This window comes from Beta vulgaris, chromosome 2 (assembly GCF_026745355.1).
Source record: "Beta vulgaris subsp. vulgaris cultivar EL10 chromosome 2, EL10.2, whole genome shotgun sequence".
NCBI lineage: Eukaryota > Viridiplantae > Streptophyta > Magnoliopsida > Caryophyllales > Amaranthaceae > Beta > Beta vulgaris.
The window spans coordinates 45,124,629-45,144,222 of record NC_079203.1 but is presented as its reverse complement, the minus strand read 5'-3'; the positions used below and the strand labels follow the sequence as shown (position 1 = coordinate 45,144,222).

The following is a 19,594-nucleotide window of genomic DNA, read 5'->3' as shown; positions in this document are numbered from 1 at the left end:
GTGTCTCAACAATTTATTTTAGTAATTGGGAGTATATTGATCAATACTCTTGCCATTCTTCTTTCTTCTTGATACGTTATCAAGTTAGGGGTATGCATATTAGGGACTTTGGTGTTTACCTTATATAGTGAGTCTAGTTAGCTTATGCTATGTTTGGATAGCAAGATTTCATTTCAAATCCTGGATTTGGATGAAATCTATTGTTTGGATGGCATGGAATTTGAAATTATGGAATTTGTCCAAATTCTTATCAAAAGCCTATATTAGTAGAATTTGAAATTCAAGCTATTACCTTGTCATTTGAAATTCTCTCCTCATACATATCTCAACTCCATGAGTAACCCACACTTTTTCTCTCTCCTTTAGTATACCCACACTTTTTCTCTCTCCTCCATTAAACCTCTATTTCTCTCTCCTCTATCAAACCTCTTTTACAAAACAGTGATTAGAAATTGAAATACAAACTTTAAATTCCAGATTTCAATTCCACTATTTGAAATGAAATACAAGTTTCCAAACACTACCTTATTGGATTTTTATTACAACCTGTTCACATATTACGAAAGGTTATATTTGAAAGTTTTACAAAATGGTTTAGAAAGAAAGAAGGATTGGATTTGATATATATATAATATGTACAACTTTTAAATGAATTTGCAAGATATTCCTATATGTTTTGCCTGCACATTTATAGTTTTGTTTTATTACAGTATTAAATCTTGTTAAGTCTTGGGCTGATATTAAGTGTTTAATGTGGAGGGACTTGAAAATAGTTAGCTTCTGGTTGAGTAGTGCGCTGGTCACTTTTGATTTAATAAGACTTTAATAAGACCTCAATTATTTTATTTTTATTTTTAAAAAGAGAAATTTCATTAATTGAAGGTCAAACGGCATCTACAATAGGTATTAAAGAAAAACAAAATTCAATCAAACAAGGTTACATAAAATTTATTTTCTAATAAACTAAGAGCGATACAGCGCAGCCCCCTTGTATTTGCTAAATCACGCGGCTATTGATGAGGAAGTCTATCATTATGGCATAGTTTGAGAAGAACATTTTTAATCTAGTTATGTTGACCGCATCCGAGAATCCAATACCTTCTTGTTTGGTATCGAAAATCAAACAATGAGAACAATTTCTCCTACCTGAAGATAAAAGAACCACACTCAAGGAGATCTCTACAACATAGACAAAAAAACCCATAACAGGGTTTGAGAAAATCTCATAAAGAGAGACTACTTTATTTAACAAAACAAGATATAAATGAACTAAAAACTGAAAATAAAAGGGAAAAGGGAGCTTAGCATGGATGAAATCATCCATGACAGCCTCTAACTGGTGAAAAAAAGTAGGGGAAGGGTTTGAGAGAGGAAGGCAGCTAGGGTTTGAATTGCTCCTAGAACTTAATAAGACCTCCATTATTATTTATTTGACTTTAGAATTTACATTCTGGTTTGTAATAACTAATTACTTTCTATCTAGTTAGTATGTAATAATTATTTAAAAGTTGTTGTTTATCAATTTAGTTAGAACCATTAGTCATGTGGTTATTATTATTAATTACCGTGCTGTAGCACTTTTGAATTTTCGAGTTTATTTATTATAATATGTTTGAGAAGTATCGGAATTTCAAGGTTGTTACAGTTGGTCAAGCCAGGACCCATTCTGGTGTGTTGTAGTGCCTACGGGGACGCAAACTCTGTAAAAGAGGGGAGAAGGTGCCTAAGATCTTGGCAATAACACATCCGAAGTTGAAAAGAACGAAACCTTCTTTATGTTAATGGGTCGTCTTTAGACTGGATGGATATTGATCCAAATATGCTGTCAGAGGCTAGATCCAAATCCACCCCGCATTCGATAGGTATAGAAAAATAGGTTTCAAATCTATATAGTGTTGATCTTTCAAGTTCCGGACTAAAACATATCTGTCCATAATTTATTATATTCTAACTCTTTTTGTCAATCTATCCAAATAAAAAACTAGCACTTCCACAGTTCCACCTGACAAAGCAAAATCTAATTGAATTATCGGCACGGTCGTGCTCTTAGCTGGTCATTGGCTCATCGTGGCGACAAAGTCTTTGAGAAGGGAGAAAGGGGATGAATTGGTTGGGAGAGAGAAGGACCAACGGAGCCTGCCTCACTATAGAGTTTAAGTATTTTTTGGCATTTCGTTTGTTTTTAGAAAAAGATTCAAATTAAATTTGTCTAACTTTGTTTCGTTTTGAGAAATGAATCTATATATGATATATCCTCATTTCGTCCACCAAATTCAAATCCGGCTATTTTAAAATATGAATCTGAATCCACGAATCTAGACCAGGTGAAGATCCATTCCTATTTATCCTAATTCCTAAGGCCTCCGAACAAACAAACGTACAATCATAATTAGTATAAATGAAAACAATAAAAAATGTAAAAAAAAGACGGAAACTTTTTTTTTTTTTTTTTTTTTTTTTTTTTTTTGGCAACAAGAGCAAACAGACAAACTAAAGTAATTTACCTTGCCTAGCCGCTATTGCTAAATTGTGCGCTACAACTAGATTTTCTCTCTTAACCCTCGTAATTCCCCATTGAGGAACACGATGAGCCAGAGCCCTGACATCATGTATAATTGTGGCAATCTCGACTGGCTGATGTGGACTAGTCACTGCACGCACAACCTCTGCTGAATCTGAGTGAATTTGAATATTTCGGAATCCTTTTGAGTAAGCTTCATGGAGACCCCGATACACTGCTAGGGCTTCAGCTTGTAGAGAAGAAGAAGCTAAAACCTTGTCGTTACCCTCAAATATCTTATAACCGTTCATATAGGCTGTCCACCCTATTCCCGCTCTCGGATAATTTAGTTTATGTCTCTTCCAAGCTCCGTCTACTAAAACTGAGCATACGTTTGACTGAACAATACGAAAAAGAGGTGAGTCTGGCTGATATGAATCCGAAGCAATTGAACCCCTCTTAAGTTGCTTCCTTGTTATTTTACCGCTCTCATCGAATTCTTCGAGAAGGATTTTCTTTTTTTGAAATATAGCCATCGGGTGTTCAGTTAAGTTGTTAAACACAATATTATTTCGATAAAGCCAGATTGACCAGAGAGTAGTCACAAACTCTCTTACCCTCTCAGAATTTAACCCATCTTCCCGCCAAAAGAGATGTAAGAAATTCCGAATCCAATCTCCAAGCGGAATGTATACACTTGACCGCGTATTAATCCCGAGGACCGAAGCAGACCATATTCGAGAAGAGGTATCACAGTCTCTGAATAGATGCTTTTCATCCTCTGGAAATTGATGGCATATGCTGCAGTTAACACTGATGGGAATGTTGCGCTTTGCTAGGTTGCAATTGACAGCTAAGGAATTCTGGAGAAGTCTCCAGATAAAAATTTTCCATTTGGGTCTAAGATCTGATGCCCAGAGTTTACTCCAGAATCTCCTATGAGAACAATTGGATTGAGGACCGCCTCTCAGTCCCAGAAGGAATACGTAAGCATCCTTTACTCGGAAATCCCCGTGCCTAGATTCACTCCATGCATAATAATCCTGAATATGCTCCTTAGGAATGTAGGTTGTGAGAATCCTAGTAGACGATTCTGGCACAAAGAGCTTCCATATGAGCTCCGAGTTCCACCTCTTTTGATTTACCACAAATAAATCTTTAACAGTGCGAATTCCTCTTTCTTGTAACTGTATTCCAGTTTTAAGCTTGATGGGTTCACCTGTAACCCACTTATCCTCTAATATTTTGGTGTCCGAGCCATCGCCTATTATTTTAGTGAAACCTCCCTCGCAATCTTGGACAGCCCTGCAGAGACCCCTAAAACCCCAGGAAACTCTTCCTAACTTTACCTTATTCAGGGTCAAGTTGAGTGGAGATGCCTAATATTTTGCTATATACAAATGAGCTATCAGAGAGTGACTGGAGTTATGAATTCTAACTGCTTGCTTTGCAAGCAACGCTTTGTTAAAAAGATGAACATTTCTTATACCTAGCCCTCCGCTACTTTTAGGTAACTCCAGCGTTGACTTTCCTTTCCAGTAGATAGGTTTTTTGTCACTTGTACCAGCCCACAGAAACCTTGCAAAGATGGAATTCAACCGGTTTGCTATAGTCTTAGGTATGAGGAAAGTACTGAGAATATTCAGACTGAGCATAGATAGGATGCTATTAATCAATATGATTCGTCCAGCGAGCGAGAGTGAGAGATTATGCCAGCTTGAGAGCTTTTTCTCCACCTTTTCTACTAGCGGATGATACAATCTGGTATTCCTTCCATTCACTTCGATATTCGCACCCAAATATTTTCCAAGAGAATCTGCAACTGGGGTATTAATTAAAGCTCTCATTTGTTGACGAGAATTGTGAGGCGTGTTTGGGCTGAACATAATCAGAGACTTATGGTAGTTGATAACTTCCCCTGATAATCTGCTGAACTCTGATACGATATTCTTCACTCCATCACAAGACTTCGGATTTGCTTTGAAGAAAATTAGAGAGTCATCTGCAAAAAAAAGATGTGAGACTGAAGGTCCCAGTCTGGATATTTTTATTCCCTCAAAGGATTTGTCAGCTATCCCGTTAGTTAACATTCTAGACAGAACATCCATAACAAGAATGAAAAGGTAGGAGGATAATGGGTCTCCCTGTCTGAGACCGCAAGTAGGATAGAAACGAGAAGTAGGTTCTCCATTGACAATGATTGAGTAAGACACAGTAGTTACGCATTGCATGATCCAATGACGGCATTTACTTGGGATTCTCATTTGCGCCAACAGCCAATCTAAGAAATCCCAATCTACTTTGTCGTAGGCTTTAAACATGTCAATCTTCAGAGCCGCCAGATACTGTTTGCCGGATGTTGTCTGTTTGATGTTGTTGACCAACTCATGGGCGATTAAGCAATTATCAACCATTTGTCTCCCGGGAACGAAGGCATTTTGGAATGGGGAAATCAACTCCCTCAATATTGGTTTAAGACGGTTAGAAATGACCTTAGATATTATTTTATAAATAACATTACATAGGCTGATGGGACGAAATTGACTTGCTTCTTCTGGTCTTTCAGTCTTTGGAATGAGGCAGATGTTGGTGTAATTCCACTCCCTGAGTATGTAACCTGTAGAGAAGAAATGGGAGACCGCCTTCCAAATATCAGTACCCACCGTTGACCAATATTGTTGATAAAACTGAGCTGGAATACCATCTGGTCCCGGTGCCTTAAGACTGCCCATCTGAAATACTACTAACTTCACTTCCTCAAAAGTAACTGATTTTGTCAAAGAATTCTGTTGATCCTCTGATAATTGTGGTATCAAATTCCGTATAGTGGAAAGCTCCTCCCAGTAATCACTACCATGATGCCGACCTTGATAAATCTGAGCAAAATATTTCATCATCTCCATTTGTATTGCTTTTTGATCTGATATCCAGTTACCCGCCGCTGACTTAATCATAAGAATTTGATTACGCTTTTTCCTACTCTTTGCTTTGCGGAAAAACCATTTGGTGTTTGAATCTTCCCAAGCTCGATGTTTACTCTTGACCCGTTGATTCCAAAATTTCACCTGTAAGGTCAATTTTTCCCTTGCTGATTGTACAATCTTCTCGTCCTGGGCACCTCCATTGAGGTTCAGCAGATTTGACTGGGCTTCGCCACACTGATCTAAACACTCTTCCCAGTTAATGTTATTAGACCTTTTGAACTCTTGGCACCATTTGAATAATCTATATCTTATGTGACGACATTTTTGGGCTACCCTATACATTGGGGATCCATCAACTTGGGTATGCCATATGTCGGTAATAATGTGCGAGATTTCCTTAAAATCTAGACACCAAGCTTCCAGTTTAATTGGAGATCTCCTACGTTCATGAGATGGGGAAGTGTGAAGGAAAATAGGACTATGATCTGAGATTAGAATAGGTAGGTTGAGGGTCATTGCTTCTGGATTTTTTTGGATCCAATCTTCAGTAGCATACACTCTGTCTAACCTCTCATAAATTCTATCATCTGCTGATCTATTGTTGCACCAGGTATATGATTGACCCTGATAGCTAAGCTCTGAAAGCCCTAAAGTCCTTCTCCAGCTAGCAAATTGCTCTCTTCCTGGGATTACGTCGGAGCCCCCCAATTTTTGATTTAGAAATTCTACTTGATTGAAGTCTCCTAAAATTACACAATCAAGATTATTTTGCGTCACACAAAGTGACGGAAACTTTTACTTTACTATGGTTTTTAAACAGTATAAAGTAAAAAAAAATTAAAAAATTGAAATTATGACATAATCGTACCTCAATCAAAACTCTTACTACTTCATTATGTAGAGCAAAGGAAATCTTTCTTCCTTTTCTCAGGTAGCTCTACTGCAGAAGTAACAATGGCGGATCAAAACCTAGCTTCACTCTCTCTCCTAATTCTCCTGCCACTCTCTCTCCTCCTCATCCTCCTCTACTTCATTGTTCGCCCTCGCTCAGTCACCATCCCAATCAAAAACCGTCACATCTTTATCACCGGCGGATCAAGCGGCATCGGCTTAGCCCTAGCGCACCGCTTCGCCTCTGAAGGCGCGCGTGTCTCCATCTTAGCACGTGACCTCCGCAAGCTCCAAGACGCAAAGGACGCGATTCAGCGCAACACTGGAATCGAAGTCAGCATCTTCAGCGCAGACGTAAGAGATTTCGACGCTGTAAAAAAGGCGGTTGAAGATGCGGGGCCCATTGATGTTCTGGTGTGTAATCAAGGAGTTTTTGTTCCTCAGGAGATTGAATCTCAGTCGTTAGATGAAATTAAGTTCATGATTGATGTTAATGTGATTGGAACTTTTCATCTGATTAAAGCGGCTTTGCCATTAATGAAGAAAGATCGTAAATCTCGTGGTCCTGCTTCTATTGCTATCATGTCTTCTCAAGCTGGTCAGGTGAGATAGTTTAGTTTTCAATAAATGAGAAATTTAAATATGATTTTGAATTTGTTGTGGCTAATTTTAGTAATAGAGGAAGTTAAATTTCAGTTTTTGAGATTGATTATGGATTAATACAATTTGTTTGAGGTGAAGTGATTAAATGTTGATTTAGATTTACAAATGAGCTGGATTTATTGTGATTAAGTGATAATGGGAGTAAGTTGATTTAGTTTTGGTAACTATGAGTTGTGAAGTGTATTGCTGCATTGTGAATTTCTGATTATGCCTGAAACTTTTGAGTCTTCAGCCTAAAAAATTGTAACTACAAAAGAAGTGTATAACTTATGAACTAGTACTTGTTAATTGTTATAGTTTCATTATTACACTTTTTTTCCTTTTACTGAATTTGGATCGGGTCTTTTTCTAGGTCATTGTTTTGGTCGATTTGAAGCTATGTAGAGTCATTTGTAAGTACTGCCATGACTATTGACCTTTATCTGTGTGCTGAGTTTATTGGTTTAAGCCGTTTAACTAGCTGAGTAAGATGTTGGAGTAATTTGAAACCAGAAGTGACAGATGGATTTATACTTCATTTCAAACTCTTGATAACTTCTATATGTTTTTTTGCTAATGCCTTGTCATATCAACTGTCGATTCATGTTTCGAAGTGTAACTTAACTTTGCAATCTGTTTGTAAAGTTTTGAACTTAAATATGCCTTATGCTTTGTCTTAAAGTTTGTTGGTATCTTTGCATCTAGGTGGGTATATATGGCTACACAGCTTACTCTGCTAGTAAATTTGCACTTCGGGGCCTGGCAGAGGCTTTGCAGCATGAAGTGATTGGAGATAATATCCATGTGTCGCTGATATTCCCTCCAGACACTGACACTCCTGGTTTAGAAGAAGGTGTGAGTTATAATTTTTAAGATAAATCGAATATTTTATTTTACATTGTAACTTCATACTTGCTCTGTTCTGAAACAAGTGAAATACTTCTCTCAAAAAGCTCTCACATAAAAGAGAGAAGTGTTTCACTTATTTCAAAACGGAGAAAGTACAATCTTTGATAATTGAATGTTCAAGGTAGTTAGATTTGACTGTTAACATCATATATGGCCTTTTTTTTTTTTTTGAAACAAAGTTAGTGTGTTATTCCAATGACACCCCATTTTTCATCGTGCTGAACTCTGAAGTATCAGCCTTACTTCAGAATTGTCATTAGTTCATCATATTTTCTCGGAACCCTTTCAATTACTTCCCCCCACTCCTCATCAACACTCCTAATGTGTGTTTCTAGTATATATTTTTATGTACGTTTGTGATATTTTACTCTGATTTTTAGCATAACTTGCAATTTCCGCTGATATTCATATTCGTGTCATCTTTCTTGTTTTATTTCCCTTCTTTTTTTTTAGTGCAGTGCTTCTGAAATAGTCTATTTATGCTACCACAGACCCTATAATTGCAATCATTTACCAATCTCACTCTGGCTTGTATGCGAGCATTATGAAGGATTCAGTGTAACTGAAGAAGCATCCAATTCTATGTATTGTTGCCGAAAGAAAATACCTTCTTCAGTATATTGCTTATATCATCAATCCTTTTGGTCATTTCTCGTTTCCCTATATCAAATTTCTGTTGTTGGATCTTTTTGTCTTTTTGTTATAGGCTCATAGCTGTAACTCTAAAGTCACCGCTCATAGCTCTTAACTCTAAAGTCACCAACTTCGGTTACTTGCTTGCAATTTCCAACTCTTCCAAAATGAGTTTCACTTTGCTCATTTATTCCTTCACATTAAGGTTGTTGAAGCAAGACTTCACCATACAATACAAATTTTAAGGCTTTCTTATTCTGTGCCCATCATTGAATTTTAGAAGATTAGAATTCAGACTTGTTTCTTCATCCATCAACAGTTTGACTTAGCTGTTCTTTTGTTATTCATGAGATATAAATTAGCTTTTATCCATTAATTTGGCAACATATTGTAAGCAACTACAATGTGATAACTGTTTCTCATCTCTCTCCTTGTTCTTTGGTTTAAAGGGATAGTGAAGGTGGTTAGCAAATGAACACCGATAATAGAAGTAATTCCTTCGATTATAATTGCCAATTGGTACTTCATTGTATGTCCGAGACTCCAACTCTTTCTTAGTTTTTGGATTTTTACTTAATCACTGATCCCGAGGAGGTTTTTGTCGAAGAAGCTGGTTTCCTTGGCAATAAAACCCTTTCAAAGTCTTCCTCTTGGAAGTTTGTATGTTGGATCTTAGCATCCCTAGCAACTCCTTTAGTGTTAGTTCTTACATGCTATGCAAGCACTTGGTGGTTTATGTGTCATCACTTGTGAGGTTCGAATTTTAGACTGTCATGTGTTGATAATGAATAATGATTCAGTTGAAGTCTGTAGCCATATTTGATGTGACAATCAAGAATTGATTTGGTAAAGGCCTTTCATGTCTTAATCTAAAACGCAAGTTGTGGCTGCGTTTCTGTGGATTAAACAAGACATGTATGTCTAATTTCTCACCTTCGTTGCACTTCAATTCCTGTTGCAGAAAACAAGAGGCGGCCTGAGCTGACAAATATAATAGCAGGTTCTTCGGGAATGATGAAACCTGATGAAGTTGCTAAGAAAAGTATTGATGGCATAAAAAAGGGGACTTTTATTGTCCCTTGCAACTTTGAGGGTTTTTTATTATCTATAGCTACAGCTGGTTTGTCCCCACAGAGATCATATCTGATGGCATATGTAGAAGTGGTTGCTGCTGGTGTTGTACGCCTTATTGGACTAATTTTCCAGTGGAATTGGTATGGATGTATAGAAAAGTGGCACTCCAAAAAGAAATAGTAAGTATGCTGTGTCTTGGCCTATCAAAATGCATGCAGCATTTCTATTTGGTGGTAGTCAAAAATCAATCGCAATTAATTGCAGCATTTTTAATCAATTTTCTCTTGCTATCATGTTTGCATTGAGGTGCTCTCAACAATATGTATGTTTGGCATTTTCTGAAGTCCAACATTTACATTTTCTGTTTTACCTAAAATTTTGGTACTTAATTGCTAAACAATGTTTATGTGTTCTGTATGCTCATACTTATATGTCAAGTGGCATTGTCACCATATCTGTCGAAATGTCAGTTCCAGAGCCTCTTTTTATTTGGTTGAGCTATATGGCTTTGAAGAAGATAGCATGTTGTGTTGGGTGATTTCATGATGTCTAATGCCCAAATGTAACCAAAAAAAATTATAGGTAGTATTATTGATTTCTAACTGAGTGAACTTCCCCTGCCCTTTTCATGAATATGACAGAATATCATGAGGTGACACAAGGATCATGTTGGCCTCTCAAATCTTTGAACATTGCAAAATTAGAATTGAATATAAAAACAGGATTTTGAGTTGGAAGAATGAAGAAAAGATGGAGGTAGTGAATGTCTAGTCCAGATTTAGTTAAATTAATCAATCCAATGTGTGTGTTGGTCACTCTAGCCTCAAAATGTTTATCCTTATTGTATTCTAATCCTATATTCCTGTTGATTTAGGAACATGAAGCTGTTAGGAGCGTTGATAGTCATTCTTCTAGAGCCTATAGGAGCTGACTGCAGTGAGTTCCAACATGATAGTTTGAAGCTGATGCAGAGTTCGCGTTTTCGTAGTTTATCACATACTGGTCAGTGTATCAGAGTATGGCTCGTGTTTCGCCATACCCAGATAGCTTCACATTTTCTGGTTTTATGAACAGCTGCTGCTTTTCTGATCTTTTGATTATTCTCGAGAAATAGATCTAGTAACCAATCAAGAACTCATATAGTTGAAAGATGTAATGTATGTGAGTTCTCTGTTGAGAGATTCAGAATCTGATGCTAAAGTTTAAGTTGTTTATAGTCTTGTTTCACGAGTTTGTTTGTAGTTAGCTTTTTTGCAAGGATCTAATTAGGAGAGTTTTTGATAGTTTGGGTGGATTTTAATTTTTTTCCAGATTAATAATAAGGAAAAATTCAGCATGCCATGTTTTTGGCTTCTCATTTGATGAAATGGCTTGAACGTTTATTTATTCGGCAAAGGCCAAAGAGTCACTGTTTGTAATTAGTACTAGGGGAAGAGTTAAGTGTCCTTAACCATCTAGATTACAAACGGGCATGTGACTAATTGCGGTATATAATCTATTATCTATGCTTTATCTAACCTTTGAAAGGAATTAACGTCAACACGGCAGTGCAAAGTAGTGCTAGATTTCAAAAAGTTCACTAAAATCTTCAGGCGAGCCTGCAGGAAGAAGTTATCTAAACCATAATATATAGGCAAAATTGACCTTGACACTCTGAACTATAGCTTGGATGCACCCAATACTACCAACTACGACTAGTAGTCTAAACATCATCAACTATGCAGGGGGTGCATTCCGTACCATAAATGAGGACGGAAGCCTAAAATGTTGCCGAAGACGATGGGTTTTAAGGTATAGACTGCATCCCACCTCGTAGTTGGTGGTAAAGTTGCACTCCACCCCTTAGTTGGCGGTGTTTAGGTTGGGTGTACCCGAGTTATAGTTCAGGATGTTGAGGCCAATTTCGCCTAATATATATATATAAGTTCTTCCGTCCTTGCATTACCAAAATGATATCTAGACGAATAGTTATAAACATGTATTTTCAGTTTCCGTCCAAGGCACATACAATATTCGATATTAAACTTAACCATTAAACACACTCAATATATATTTGAAAAAATAATTATTATTTTTTATTTATAAACAAATCTAGTATCATAACAATTTTTACCATTTCATATTATCATTATAAGTGGTGGGAGTGATCCAAGTATGATGAAGATGTAGTTGCTTTGGAGTTTTGTCTCATTGATAATTTTTTTTTTCATGTCCTTTCAAAAAGAAAAGTATATTGACATGAAAAACCCAAAAAAATTGTTAACCATAGATATAATTTTAACATTCTGACAAATCTGCTACTTAGGAAGCGAGGGGGGGGGGGGTTAGGAATTCTATGGCAGTATTCACTTATTTCAGACATTCTGGAAACACTGTTGTATCTAGAATTGCGTATCTGATGATAAATCCTTGTATACATGCTTCAACTTTGCAGTTAGATATCACAATCAGACCAAACACCAATGTCTTGGGAGAAAATGCCTCTGAAATTATTTGGGGTGAAACACCCACAAGTACAATAAGTCAATAACCCCATGACTCGCATTAATGACAACGAAACATTAGCAGCATCCTCGTACTGCTATTAGGCCTCAGATACACATCAGTCTAGCTTCAAAAACCTATGATAACAGCCAAAATTGTCAATCAAGAACACCACTCCCTGGCATTTTGGAACAAGCGCAACCATGGGCTTGGTCCCTTCTTGTCGACACCCCAATTCTTCGGGTACCATGGATATTGCCACATTAGGAAGCAACGCTCGGGGTGAGGCATCATAGCTAAGTGTCTTCCATCAGGGGAGCATATGGCTGCTATCCCAAGAGGCGAGCCATTCAGGTTAAATGGGTAGGTCTCTGTTGGTTTCCCATTGTCATCACAGTACTTCAAAGGGGCTAAATCAGAACCCAGAACACTGTTAAGAACATCAGTATCTGGGAAATAGGCCCTTCCTTCACCATGAGCAGCCCAAACACCAAGTGTGCTACCTTCCATACCTTTAAACATTATAGCGGGAGAATCTTCAATTGTCACGCCTGTGAAACGGCATTCAAATCTTCCTGATTCATTGTGGATGAACCTGGGTTGTGCAGTGTCACCACCAATACTGTGCACACCACCAACTTTGGGCCCCGGGATCCAGCCAAGTAAAGCCATTAGCTGGCATCCGTTACAAACTCCAAGACTGAAAGTATCGGGTCTCTGGTAAAATTCTTGAAATTGATCTAGAAGAGGCTGGTTGAATCTTATTGAAGCTGACCAACCCTTTGCCGAGTCAAGAACATCAGCATAACTAAAGCCTCCAACAAATGCAATCCCACGAAACTCTTTCAATGAGATGGCCCCACTGAGCAGGTCTGACATTGCAACATCCCACGGCTCAAAACCAGCAGCATAGAATGCTGCAGACATTTCTCTATCACCATTGCTACCTTCTTCCCGGATGATGGCCACCTTGGGTTTAGCGGTTGCAAGCATGTATTTATCATCTGTAAAAGCAGGGGTGAAGGACAATGACCAAGAAGGTTCTTGTCTGTGCTTTAAACCTTCTTTCTCTGAATCTACACAAGAAGCCAACCTCTGAAATTTCTCTAGGTTAAAACTGGTTTCTTCCCATATATCCCTCAAATAAGCCATATCTTCATTCAAATGAGTGACTCCATCAACCTTCAAATCAATATTTTTTTCTGTAGTGACTCGTCCAATGATCTCCGACGAGATGCCAGCGCTGCCCAATTTTCCGATTACTGATTCCAACGTCTTCTTGTCAACTTCGAGAACCAAACCTAGCTCTTCAGCAAAAAGAGTCTCAAATAGATTATGGCCTTCAGATTTTAGTTCTAAGGAAAGCCCACAATTGCCTGCAAAAGCCATTTCCAAGATGCTTACAAGTAAGCCACCATCACTGATATCGTGACCAGCAGAAATGAGATCATCTGCAATAAGCTCCTGAACTGCATTGAATGCTCTCTTAAAGTAGGAGACATCATCAATATCAGGAGATTCACTCCCAATTTGATCAAAAGCCTACAAGATAGGAAATGCCAAACAATCGATCTATTAGTTGTCCCAACTTAGAGATGCATGTGAACAAGATAATTGCGCAAACAATTGCTGGAAAAAATATCAAGCAAAATGACACTGCCACTTCAAGATCTGCATGGCTTCTCTCAAGCACCGCATTAAGTTATCCAAGGCAATAAAAGAGGGAAAAAGTATTGTCACAGGAATTTAATCAAATGGACAAGCTAATCCCTAATCATATTTTGTGAAAAAGCCCGAAATGAGTAGACCTCAGCAATCAAAGAATAACCAAAAAAATTAATTACAACAATTTATAAGAAGCAGCGCATTAGCAATGTACATGGCAAAAATCAATTACATTCATAGAAATATATGGATTCTATTAAAGTAGCCATGATGTCTCTGATTCAAAGAAGAGAATATTCTAAAAGCTGATTGAAATGGTATAACAATGCTATAAGTAATTAAGGATCCCAATCTAAGCTCTAGAAAAAACTCACATGAGGTGCTGGATTATACAAATATCTTTTCTTTTTATATATATGCATGAAGAAGGCTGCTAAACCAAATCACTGTGATTCTATAAACAGACAGAAAAAAAGGAAGGTTACGTGTTTCTATTTTATGTAAGAATTCTACAGTGGTAGACAATCAAACAAGCACCAAGATAGCAAAACTATATGACGTGCTAAAAACTACTCCCTCCATTCTCTTTTGTTCTTCCTATTTGGAATCAGGGAAGGAACCAATGCAAACTTAAATTGGGCTAAGATTCCATGAGAGAGAAATGAATAAGAGTAGAGATCCCATTCCTTTACCCACCCACTTGTCCACTTGCATATTTGCGCGGACTCCAAACTACATCTCCCCCCCCCCCTGTTTTTTGGTGAACCTATCATTGTCTTTGATTAAACTTCGAACCTTCCTCTTACTAGAACTCATCACCTATACTAAAATCCATCACTCAACCTTATTATAACTCTCATAGAAAATGGCGACGTTGAAGCCCATGGTGGTCTAAATTGGCCAAAAGTTTCCAGATTTGAGACCACCATGGACCATCGCCTTACATGGTGCAATTTGTCAAAAAAACACAAGAAAAAATGAATACGAATTGTAGAGGAGGAGGTGGTGTGGGCGGTGGATGTGTGGTTGTGGCAGGTTGCCAGGTTGTTGGACAAAGGAAGTAACTTTCGTAGATTATTTATAGGAATAAACTTCCATAAACATTGAGATTAAGGAAAGTTGTGATTATGCAAAGATATTATGGAGTTGAGGAGAGAGGAAGGATACAAGTGAAGAATTTCAAAGGTGAAGGCAGAACTTTCATGGTGACTTGGTGAGAATTGAAGAGAGGGAGCCAATTTACTGAAGAGAGATAATTGCAGTGTTGGGAAGTGAATATAATCAATGTTAGGGACCCACAATTGCAAAAGACGAAGGCAATAGTGGAATAACAAAATTATAGGTAGGCATTTTGGTAAAAATCCACATGCCTAAAATGGAAAAAATTCAAAATAGGAAGAACATTTTGAAATTTCCCGATGGGGAATACAGGAAGAACAAAAGAGAACACAGGGAGTATCATATTAGGATTATAGAGAAGAAATTTAACAGAGCCCTTTAAAGCAAGAAAGAAACCTGGGCAAGAGCAGAACCCCCGAGACGACGCTTTCCCTTGGCTAAATCAACATGAATCAAAACTCCATCATCTCTGAGCTTCAGATCTGGAGTAACTGTTTTAGTGATGTCGGGAGTAGTAACATAGGCGCTGATTACAAGATTTCCAGGAGCTTTGACGACCTCACCGCCTGCATTTGCAGCCATAGAAAGACTGTCCTTCCCCCCATCTATAGCAATGCCAAGTTCAATCATGACCTCAGAAAGGGCTGAAGCAGCATCATACATGTCTGCACCTTCCCCATCAAGCTTGGCAGCGTACATCCAGTTGCCACTGGCTTTAACATCAGAAAGAGATGTAATTTTTGCCCAGATGAGATTTGTGAGCGCTTCACCAATAGCTAATCTTGCCATAGCTTTAGGATCTAACAAACCCTTGATAGGCTGCTCGCCAATAGCACATGCACCTCCAGTGAAGTTGGTGTAACTCTGAGCAATGACTGCAACATCAGCAAGAGTAATCTGCAAGGGGCCCACTGTTTGTTGCTGCGCCACAAGGCCAGTGACACACCTATCCACCTTTGTGGTCAGGAAGCGTTTTGAACACACAGACGGGAGTCTTAACACCCTCTTTAAGGAGTCCATCACTGTTGTTCCTGGAGCAATATCAAGAGGCTCTTGAGGATGAGTCACACGCTGGAACTCAAAGGTTTTTTGGGGCATATCACCAAGCACTTTCTCAAGCTCAAGATCAACAGCAGGAGGGGGTGGAGGAGTTCCATCAAGACGGCTTTTTTCAATAGCAGCACTATCAACCAAAACAACTCGACCTTCACCATCAATATTTCCAAGCACAGCCATTGATAGCCTCTCTCTATCACATATTGATTGCAGCATGCTACGACTCTCAGCCTTCACCAATATGGCATCTTGCTCCTGATACTCTGCACCCCATATCTCCAATATAGACATTGTGTGATCACCAACCACTACAGCCCTGATATCAATTTGAGCACCCTTTGGATATATTATCTCCTTCACAACATTGCAATTACCACCAGCCCCTTGATCATGGATGCTGATAATAGGGTTTTTGTCACCCATTTCAACACATGCACGAACAACACGATACAGTTTCTGTGCCATCTCAGCATCTCCTCTCTGTACAGCATTAAAGTCAAGTTCAGCATCATTCTGGCCACTCACCATACTAGAAGCAGCACCTCCTCCCATTCCAATGCGATACGCAGGGCCACCAATCTTAACAACGAGCATGCCAATTTCAGGCTCTCCCTTTGTTATATGGATGTGATCAATCTGTCCTATTCCAGCACTGAACATTATGGGTTTCAACCATTCCCTTCTCTCTCCATTCGGAAGCCTCATACCAAAGGTCCTAGTGTAACCCTGAATCAAGGGTTCCCCAAATTTGTTCCCATAATCTGAAGCACCATTGCTAGCATCAACGAGAATCCGCAAAGGTGAAGCCAAGTTTGATGGATATGCAAATGATTGATCTTCCCAGGGAGCATAAGAACCTTCCATATTCAGGTTTCCAACACAATAACCAGCCGTAGAAGCGACAACAAGAGACCCTCTTCCTGTTGCATGTGTGTCCCTAATCCTACCACCAGCACCTGTTTCTGCTCCAGGGTAAGGTGCCACAGCACATGGGAAATTATGCGTCTCAGCAGTAAATAAAATGTCAAGATCACGCAGCTGCAGGTCAAGTGGACAGGTCAAACCTGGCAGAAGAGGCCGCAATTGTTTCACAAGAAACCCTCTTATGGCACTAGAATTATCCTTGAACCCAATCACTGAATTGCTTGGGTTTGCTTTCAAAGTACTCTTCACAATTTGCATAAGGGTCTTTTCAACAGGTTTTCCATCTATAACTAGTTTACCAGTGAAAAACCAATGCCTGCTGTGTTCACTATTAGATTGTGCAATATCAAATAATTCAACATTACTTGGGTTCCGCTTAATGTCTTCCTTGAAAAGCCATGTATAATACTGAAGATCTTGCTCATCAAATGCCAAACCCATTCTCTCATTGATTTCTTCAAGGGCCTTCCTACCCTTTTCCATCACTGGCACGTATTGAACTTCCTCCGGAACCAAACTCGTCTTGAAGCTCATAAGTCTTTGAGTATACACACATTCAGTCATTCGATCATGAACCATGGAAGCAAAGTCATCAATCTGCTGCTCCTGCAAAGGACTCTTAGAAAATAACATATACCGCCTGGAACGCTCCAGACGATTCACTTCTGTTACACCGCATGATCGACAAATAGATACAGCATTAGTTGACCATGCTGTTGTAAAAGATAATCTAGGTCCCACCTCAACAACTACAGCAGTGCAACCTTCCCTTGTCTCCTTATCTATAAAGCTCTCAGTCCCTAACTTTTCAGGTTCATAAGTCTCACCCAGAAGCCACTTAAGCACCAAAAGTTTTTCGCTAGAAACCTCAGCATCCAGCCCAATATTGTAACATTGCTCAGTTCTTAAACCCACAATCTCATTCGATATCTTCGTCTGAATTGACCTCAGAAGCTCATCAGCTGCACTATCTTGAATAAACGGAACACGGAAGAAATGAGTAACCTTGTCCAACGAACGCGATAACTCTTCATCCAATCCAACACCCACATCTCCTGAAACAACAGCTCTCAGCTTTCCGACCCCTGCACATCTCAACCCAACACTAACAGTGTCCAAATTCGGTAACCGAGTAACACATCGAACTACCCCGTGACTTAAATGCCTCCGAAGAGTACTAACTGAATTTCGAGACAGAAATAGTTTACGTTGTCCATAACCCTACAAAATAACACATAACACAAAACATCAACAGCCATCAAATTTGACAAGAACTCAGAAAGAACATTAAGTCAGCTTCGACAAATTTCTCAGCATGAACACAGAAACTTCAATTTCTAGGTGTACTTACATAAATAAAATATATAATGAGAAATCAAGTAAGCAGGATTTTGTACAAAGTCGATTACCTTAAATTCTGTGTTGAGTAGTTTGGAACCCATAAAATCAGAATGAGCGGCCATAACTGTCAATACCATCAAAAGAAGAATCAATTATGTTCAGAATGCACAATATATTAAAAACAAATGCTAAAGTAAAGACACCCAGAAACTCTTCTATGCACTAACATACCAACTGAACCCCCAAAATGTGAAATTTTCTTAAAAGATACAAAATTTAAATTTTATGACTTGTATTAAAATTATTACTGCTAAATAGTCGCAGACCCAAGAATTTGAATATGGGGTAAGGACGTACAACAAACACAAAAGTAATGGAAAAAAAGTTCACAAAATTTTTTCAACACATCAGTCGTCCAACCAAATTATATGCATAGTCATACAACCAAATAAAAAAATACATAATGCTAAAACTTCAAACTAAAATTACACTTGCATTCCTACGAGCTAATCGAATTGATAAAAAAAAATCAACTGCCATTTCCTAATTGAATCGATAAAAATTAATCAAAATTCATAATTGATTCAATAAAATAAAACATAAAGTCATGCATATTATTTCATAACACATACCCATTGGAAAAAAAAAAAGTAACAATTTAATCTTGGTGAGTTGCAAAATCCCTAAATAATAAAAATTATACCGATAGCAATTTCAACAAGCCCCTAACTAATGAAAAATATCAACAATTTTACAAGTAAACATTCAAATTATCTAAGAATCTAATAATATATGTGAAGTATGGAAGTACGAAAAATTGAAAACCTTACTGTGTGTCAGCCTGGTGCGCCGTCCGTGCGTGGGCTGTACTGTACTACTGTACTAGTGTTTGAGAATTGAGAGAGAGAGAAAAAGGGGTGGACTGAGGATTGAAGACTGAAGAGGAAGGAAGAAGGCACGCGTGAGAACGGCGCTGGGTTGTATACTTAGTGTCTTGTATTAGTAGACTAAGAAGTGTTTTTGGGTTTTAGGAAGGTTTTTCATTGGCTTTACTAGTTTACTGATTACTTCCTCCGTTTCTTTTTACTCGCTACACTTTCCATTATGGAAGTTTCACATTACTTGTTACACTTCTTTTTTGGGCAATAAATTCTCTCTATCTCTCTCCTCCCACGTAGGTCCCTTTTCTTTTTACTCTCTACCTCTCTCTTCTCCAAAAATTGCCTAGGAATCCGTGAAATGAGAAGTGTAACGAGTAAAAAAAAAATGGAGGAAGTACAATAAGAGGGACATATTAGTCCTAATACATCATTGAAAAAAAAAAAGTTACTTTAAACTTCATGGCATAAACAGGGCGGATCACGAAAATCTGAAAAAAAAAAATACGGCGAAGAAGGAAGAATAGGAAACCTTATGTACTTCCGCGCAGTAC

General features: G+C 38.2%; 3 protein-coding genes across 4 annotated transcripts; 1 reads left to right on the top strand and 2 right to left on the bottom strand.

Annotated features, from left to right (window-relative positions):
• Nucleotides 1–2,490: 2,490 nt before the first annotated feature.
• LOC125494904 (uncharacterized) lies at nucleotides 2,491–5,940 on the bottom strand. The gene is made up of 2 exons (XM_048638788.1): nucleotides 3,899–5,940; nucleotides 2,491–3,805 (listed from the first exon to the last, which is right to left on the bottom strand). Exons 1-2 carry the CDS (start codon nucleotides 5,938–5,940, stop codon nucleotides 2,491–2,493), a joined length of 3,357 nt encoding a protein of 1,118 aa, XP_048494745.1.
• A 342-nt stretch (nucleotides 5,941–6,282) lies between these two features.
• Nucleotides 6,283–10,930, top strand: LOC104885491 (3-dehydrosphinganine reductase TSC10A). The gene is made up of 4 exons (XM_010670178.4): nucleotides 6,283–6,918; nucleotides 7,663–7,810; nucleotides 9,461–9,752; nucleotides 10,448–10,930. Coding segments are annotated over exons 1-4 (981 nt in total). The 5' UTR covers nucleotides 6,283–6,378; the 3' UTR covers nucleotides 10,449–10,930.
• A 1,004-nt stretch (nucleotides 10,931–11,934) lies between these two features.
• LOC104885499 (probable phosphoribosylformylglycinamidine synthase, chloroplastic/mitochondrial) lies at nucleotides 11,935–19,199 on the bottom strand. Of its 2 annotated transcripts, none has more exons than XM_010670192.4 (4): nucleotides 18,988–19,199; nucleotides 18,231–18,286; nucleotides 15,238–18,042; nucleotides 11,935–13,599 (listed from the first exon to the last, which is right to left on the bottom strand). In XM_010670192.4, exons 2-4 carry the CDS (start codon nucleotides 18,282–18,284, stop codon nucleotides 12,220–12,222), a joined length of 4,239 nt encoding a protein of 1,412 aa, XP_010668494.1. In that variant the 5' UTR covers nucleotides 18,285–18,286; nucleotides 18,988–19,199; the 3' UTR covers nucleotides 11,935–12,219. The 2 variants fall into 2 exon arrangements, with proteins under 2 accessions (XP_010668494.1, XP_010668487.1); XM_010670185.4 differs by having other exon boundaries at nucleotides 18,993–19,198.
• Between the last annotated feature and the right edge of the window lie 395 nt (nucleotides 19,200–19,594).